Here is a 7,138-nt window from a genome sequence, read left to right as displayed (position 1 = left end):
GACAATCAGACAGGCAGTTGGTGGAGCCTAATTTTAAAAAATACGACGATACAATGGAGGAGATAACTAGTAAAAAGTTCGAAACACTTGAATTATTTTGATTGAGATCTTGTACGAGAACGAACCTAACATACATACAAGTTCAATATTTAACATGTTGAATCTAGTACATATCTCAATCAAATTTGCATGTTGAATTTTATTCGATATTGATATGTGTTTGGTAATTACTCACGTTCTGTTTTTCAGTACTATTATTGCAAACGCCTCCAACGATGATAGCAACATCAAAAACGTATCGGCATCATTGGAAAAGACACAAAAAATACGCATCAGTAGAGTAATAATCCAAGGTATACGATTTATGTGTTGAGTTTATTGATTGAGCATTGAGTATTGAGTAGCAAATGAGAATACTTTTTAATCCCTGATGTTAGTATATGTAAATAACAAATACTTCGCGCTAGTTTCGATTTAAACTTGTATTTCAAACAATTTTTTTCTATAACCTTTTTTGCATCAAAAAACTATATAAATTGCATCTTTAATCAAACAAAAATCTTTTTTTTTATGTACATTAAATATTTAAGGGAATTAGTAGTATGTTTATTATTTATGTGCTTTTTATATTAAAATAAGCTGTTAATATTAAACTAAGAGTTTTATTAAATTAATATGATACTAGGTTGCAATCACTACTTACATAGCAACAGAATAGCAGTAACAGTTAACAGAAAAACTTATTGTTTTTTCTAAAAACATTAATCAGTGTACACAACCACGCATATTTATGTATTCTTTTTAATATTGCCATAGTTAAGAAAAGTTCGTCAAATCATCCTGTGCTGCCCAGACGCTTGTCCCGTATTGGCCTCAAAATAAAGAAATACCGCGAACCGCCGAAAACTGCTCTTTTTATTCTTTCCAACACTAACAGGTGAACGAGTATATATTTATTTCTAGCAATTAAAATTCAGTAGCATTATCTCAGTCTAGCATTACCTTATTTATACATAAATAACATCGTTTGCTATAGCTAATAATCGAGTGAATCGAGTGATTATGGATTGAGGTTTTGTTTGAACCAACTAATTTACTTTAATGTAGGTCATAAAAAGTGTGAAGTTCTCCTTGTGGCATAATTATTCCTAAATTGACTATCTTGATGGTTTTAGAAAACAAATAATTTACTATGATCACCCTCAGTTAAGCGTGATAACATTCATACCACTTCAACATTATTCTAGAAACTAAATAACGATTCGACTTAAAGGTAGTTATTGTTCAGATTATGGTTCCATTGTTCCAGATCATTGCGAAGCAATCGAAATACCGAATGATCGTGCTTCCGTACATACGACCTATGCCAAACGTTTGTCGGAAGCGGTGGTCTCCAGCAGTCCTATTCTGATGAATTCTGAGCAGTCACTGTTTCTCCTGAAGCCTACCAACAGGTTATTGTTGATTTTGTTTAGCACAGCTTCCTTACATCATGCGGCTTTCATGCAATTGTAGAAATATTTTGTTTCTGTTTTAACGTGTTGCAAAGGAAAAAGATTGTACTACTATTAAATATAGCATATTATCATTATTTAAATCAACTAGTGAAAGAGCAGCAAATTTTCAGATATTGCTTTTTGTTTGATTGTGTCAAAATGTGTTGATTTTATTTAAAACACTCTGAATAAGTTTTGTGCTGTTTTGCCAATTAAATAAAGCATAATTATTAATGTTTTTATGGTTTTAATTTTTATTTTTGTTATAATAGATTTCGTCTTTTTTGTCACTGGCTGTGCAACCATACTGTTTTTGGAAACATCATTCTTCTTTGTATTATGCTGTCCTCAGTAATGTTAGCAGCTGAAGACCCCTTAAATGCCAACTCAGAACGAAATCAAATTCTTAACCAATTTGATTTCTTCTTCACCGCTGTCTTTGCGATTGAACTCATCCTCAAGGTGATTGCGTATGGATTTATTTTACACAAAGGGGCATTCTGTCGTTCGGCTTTCAATTTGTTAGATCTTTTAGTAGTCAGTGTTTCTTTGATATCTATGTTCTTCAGGTATGTCTTAATATTAATAAGCTGTCTGTATGTGTGTGTCTGACTTCAATTAAATTCTAATTCTCATTCTCATTTCCTGCGCAGTTCTGGTACCATTTCGGTTGTGAAAATTTTAAGAGTTCTACGTGTTTTGAGACCTCTAAGGGCAATAAACAGAGCCAAAGGACTAAAGGTATGAAAAAGATGCGACTCAATGTTGATTGAACGGAAGTTAATGTTGGAATATGTCGTTTAATAATACTTACTATTCTAGCATGTCGTGCAATGCGTTATAGTGGCTGTGAAAACTATCGGAAACATTGTTCTTGTTACGTTCCTGCTACAGTTTATGTTTGCCGTTATTGGTGTGCAACTATTCAAGGTAACAATTTTATTAATGGGAGCGTTTAGGATCGCATAATTGCGACAATGAATATGGCAGGAACGATTTGAGTATAAATTTTATTCGTATATGCTTTTAGGGTAAATTTTTCTCATGCTCAGATCGCTCCAAATATGAGGAATCTGATTGCCAGTAAGTTAAGCCGTTCTCAATGTTGGTAATAGAATCGTCTAGCTAAAACAAATATGTAACATAATCTGGCATAATCTTTGCCACTATTTTAGCGGTACTTATTTGGTGTTTGAGGACGGGAATGTAGATAAACCTGTTTCGAAGGAAAGAGAGTGGTCAAACAATAGGTTTCACTTTGACGATGTACAAAAAGCTATGCTTACTCTTTTCACCGTATCCACGTTCGAAGGATGGCCATCGTAGGTATCAAGTTATCAATAAGCAATTGGTGAAACAACTCTCACAGTTTTTACTTCTATTTCTTGGGTAGCTTATTGTACGTGTCTATAGATTCACATACTGAAAATTTCGGACCTATTTACAATTACCGACCATTGGTAGCAACGTATTACATTATCTACATAATTGTTATTGCTTTCTTCATGGTAAACATCTTCGTCGGATTCGTGATCGTCACGTTCCAAAATGAAGGAGAGCAAGAGTATAAAAATTGTGATCTTGATAAAAATCAGCGCAATTGTATCGAATTTGCACTTAAAGCTAAACCAGTCAGGCGGTACATACCAAATGACGATCGCATACAGTATAAAGTGTGGTGGTTTGTCACCTCGCAGCTGTTTGAATATACAATTTTTATTTTAATCATGATGAATACTATAACTCTTTCGATGAAATTTTATCGTCAACCTCAACCCTATACGGAATGGCTCGATTTCTTCAACCTACTATTTACCGCCGTCTTTGCTTTGGAGTTTGTTTTCAAACTAGCAGCATTCAGATTTCAGGTAGCAAATCAAATTATTATTGGCGACATCATCATTTACCGAACTAAAATATTTCTTTCTACTTATCATAAATAATTTAGAATTACTTTGGAGATGCTTGGAATGTGTTCGACTTTATCATTGTTTTGGGCAGTTTTATTGACATTGTATATTCAGAGGTGACCACAACTAGCGGTACAAAGGTAAGCGTTTGTTTCTGAGGTGCCAAGCAGAAGCTAATGATCGGGCGGGCAAATGTTTCAAATGATTACCTTGTTTTCGTAATCACTATTTGAATATCAATAGACAAATTCTACCTACATTCAACATATGTTCTTTCAACAGGGTGCATCTACAATCATATCCATCAATTTTTTTCGACTATTCCGAGTGATGCGCCTGATTAAACTGTTGGCCCGTGGAGAGGGTATACGTACTCTCTTATGGACATTTATAAAATCCTTCCAGGCCCTACCCTACGTGGCATTGCTTATAGTCATGCTATTTTTTATTTATGCTGTAATTGGGATGCAGGTATTATTTCACACCCTCCACAAGAAACATTGAGATGTACTTGTGTATCAATTGCTATCATCAATCTTTGTGTTATTTAATCTAATACCAGGTTTTTGGGAGAATTGCCTTGGATGACGAAACCGCAATTCATAGAAACAATAATTTCCAAACTTTTCCTCAAGCCATTCTGGTGTTGTTTAGGTCAGCCACTGGTACGTACTTAATAGTAGTTTCTTTTGACTTCTACATAAAAACAGGATGATATGAATACAGCGATATTCAAGAAAATTTGATAACAACTAAGAGGATCTTGAAAAAAAAAATCTTGTTTTTTGAAGAAGGCCAATATGTTCTTATGATTTTTCAATCGCAGGTTGAATGTTCTGTGTACATAATTGGATTTTTTTCTATTCTAGGTGAGGCTTGGCAAGATATTATGCTTGACTGTTCTTCAAGGGAGGAAGTACGATGTGACGAAAACTCTGAGGACAAAGAGTCCAAAGAAGGCTGTGGATCAAATTTTGCGTTTCCATACTTTATTTCATTTTACGTGCTTTGCTCTTTTCTCATCATCAATCTATTTGTGGCTGTCATTATGGATAATTTTGATTATCTAACACGTGACTGGTCCATTCTTGGTCCTCATCATCTGGATGAGTTCGTGCGCCTTTGGAGCGAGTATGATCCGGACGCTAAGGGGCGCATTAAGCATCTGGATGTGGTAACATTACTGCGTAAAATCTCACCTCCACTCGGCTTTGGAAAACTTTGTCCCCACCGAGTGGCCTGCAAACGATTAGTATCCATGAACATGCCACTGAATAGTGATGGAACAGTGCTTTTCAACGCGACATTGTTTGCAGTAGTTCGGACATCGCTGAAGATCAAAACTGAGGGTAACATTGATGAAGCCAATATCGAATTACGCCACATAATAAAGCAAATATGGAAACGTACTAGCAACAAATTGCTAGATCAAGTGGTACCACCTCCAGGAATCGAGGATGAAGTAACTGTCGGCAAGTTTTACGCAACTTATCTGATTCAAGACTACTTTAGGCGCTTCAAAAAACGAAAAAATTACGAACGTCCTAACGAAGGCATCTCGAGGTCGGAAGTAACACTTACGGCTGGACTTCGAATACTACAAAAAAAAGGCCCAAGGATAAAACGCAAGATCTCAGGAACATTACACGAAAGCGCATCATCAATCAATCCCGAGCCTACACACAGGGTAAGATATTTCTTTTTTTTTTTTATTGGAATTAATGTGTAAAAAAATTGTTTACAAATTGTTTTGTGAAATTATCTTTTTTTTCATTATAGAGAAATCACAATCTTTTTGGATTCACATGGTCAGCTACTTCAGCGCTTAAGCATCGTTGTTTCAAAAATGGTAATTTTGGTTCAAACGGATATTTGCATTTCGTAACTACAACATAAATTATCGTTTTTAAATAAATTACTTTTTTCTTTTGCGCCTATCGCAACTAACAGGAGTATTAGGACCAGCTCGTCAAGTTTCTGCGACAACAAAACCGCAGCGGAAGTATGCTACGTTAAACAAAGGCTTCAAAGATGTGAACAAAGCTTTACTGTTTGGCTTTCGTTCATCGCAAGATTTTATGAATGAACATTTTGCAAATGACTCTAACACGGATAAAAGCCCCGAAAAATCGCTAAAACCATTGTGCTTTGGAGAAGTATACTCCAAACAAACCGGGCGCGTTTTTAACGCAAAGGAGCTAGATGTTTAAAAAGCGTGAATCGGCAGTACTCGTGGAAAGAACTGTTGTTTCACACTGATGGTTAAAATTGCTCCAAATGCATACCTACCGTCTAATTATATAATCTGGAAGGCAGATGTATGTGATTATCAAAACAGAAAGAAAATAAATTAATAAAAATCAATGCTTTCACACTTTTACAATTGAATTTTGTTGGATATTTTCATTGAACAAATTTATTATAATTGATAATTACGAGTCTGGTTGTCTGGTAAACGTTACGTTAGGTTACGAGGTCTTTTTTCCGTTTTACAAACTAGCTGGAATATTAATGTACGAACCTGAGGAAAGTGTGGGACTTACACCCACTAAACCACTAGCTTGGTTTCCTGTTACCACTCTGCTGCTGTGTGCCTCTTTCGAGATGACTCGCAGCGAGGGTGGCAGTGCCGAGGCACTTGCACCGCGAAAACACAGGTCTGAAACGACTACATTTTTTGCAGTGACGTTGTTCAAACCACCTTACGTACTAGTCACTCCCAAAAATGTTCCTCCCAAATCTAAGACGGTCCGTGCCTAAGCACCTAAAGGTTGCGCCAAGGCACAGGCTTTCCCCCAGCCACAGTGGGTCTCAAGGTCGGCGTGGGTCGCCGAAAAGCCCAGGCGGATGTCCGAGGAACACCCGCTTGTTTTCCCTTTCACCTCTGCAATTGTTGCTAGTCCTCGCCAGCGGCCTGAGAGCGCTGGAATTCCCGCCATTCCACGCGTAGCCTCTCCATTATGCGGCCAACGCAGCTGCTAGCGGTGTCGAAAGCCTCCCTGCTCTCACACATCCGCTGCACTACGTTTTCAACCCTTACCCCTCCTCCTAGAGCTGCGTCCATCTCTGTACTGGCCTCTTCAAACCTAGGACAGACGAACAAGACATGCTCTGGGGACTCAACAACGCCCACGCAGGTTGAGCAGTCCGGCGACGACGGACGCTGTATACGGTGGAGATACTTCCTGAAATACCCATGTCCCGATAGAAACTGGACAAGACAGGGGTTGATCTCACCATACCTACGAGACAGCCATCTCTCGACATTGGGAATAAGCCGATACGTCCATCGGCCGTACGTTGATTTTCCCACTCTCGACACCAGTGCTGCAGCGACCTGCGTCGCGCCTCCGTTCGAGTGCCCGCCACGACCAGCGTAGCGTTCCCTGTCCTCGTCGATGAGGATCCCAACCGGGATCATGCCGGTAATCACACTAATGGCCGCCGAGGATACGGTTCGGAAGGCTCCCGCAACCCTAATCCAAGTGGTCACGGTTTAGCTCGACCCGACGGCGGGCCGACAGAGCCTCTGCCCAAACAGGACCCGCGTAACGCAATACCGAAGTGACTACGCTGGCTAGTAACCTCCTCCTCGAGCAACTGATGCCTCCCGCTCCACGCAGAATGGCAGAAAGAGCGTTAAGGGCCCCACGCGCCTTAGTGGTAGCATGATCAACGTGGCTGCCGAAGGTAAGCCTGCGATCTACCATCACCCCGAGATACCTGATTGCC

The 7,138-nt window shown here is 38.6% G+C and overlaps 1 protein-coding gene across 1 annotated transcript in view; it reads left to right on the top strand.

Annotated features, from left to right (window-relative positions):
* The window catches only part of LOC125951585 (muscle calcium channel subunit alpha-1-like), a 14,540-nt gene extending 8,762 nt beyond the window's left edge, over positions 1-5,778 (top strand). Inside the window, exons 11-25 of the mRNA XM_049680525.1 lie at positions 1-76; positions 250-353; positions 1,310-1,454; positions 1,769-2,065; positions 2,150-2,237; positions 2,319-2,426; positions 2,527-2,579; positions 2,672-2,818; positions 2,890-3,364; positions 3,445-3,546; positions 3,689-3,877; positions 3,969-4,071; positions 4,276-5,093; positions 5,186-5,255; positions 5,357-5,778. The exon at positions 1-76 is cut by the window's left edge and continues 225 nt beyond it. Of these exons, the coding sequence (XP_049536482.1) occupies positions 1-76; positions 250-353; positions 1,310-1,454; positions 1,769-2,065; positions 2,150-2,237; positions 2,319-2,426; positions 2,527-2,579; positions 2,672-2,818; positions 2,890-3,364; positions 3,445-3,546; positions 3,689-3,877; positions 3,969-4,071; positions 4,276-5,093; positions 5,186-5,255; positions 5,357-5,616 (3,035 nt within the window). The 3' untranslated portion in view covers positions 5,617-5,778. The remainder of the gene's footprint in view (positions 77-249; positions 354-1,309; positions 1,455-1,768; positions 2,066-2,149; positions 2,238-2,318; positions 2,427-2,526; positions 2,580-2,671; positions 2,819-2,889; positions 3,365-3,444; positions 3,547-3,688; positions 3,878-3,968; positions 4,072-4,275; positions 5,094-5,185; positions 5,256-5,356) is intronic.
* Positions 5,779-7,138: the final 1,360 nt, after the last annotated feature.

This window comes from Anopheles darlingi, chromosome 2 (genome assembly GCF_943734745.1).
Source record: "Anopheles darlingi chromosome 2, idAnoDarlMG_H_01, whole genome shotgun sequence".
NCBI lineage: Eukaryota > Metazoa > Arthropoda > Insecta > Diptera > Culicidae > Anopheles > Anopheles darlingi.
This window is presented reverse-complemented; position numbering and strand designations above follow the sequence as displayed.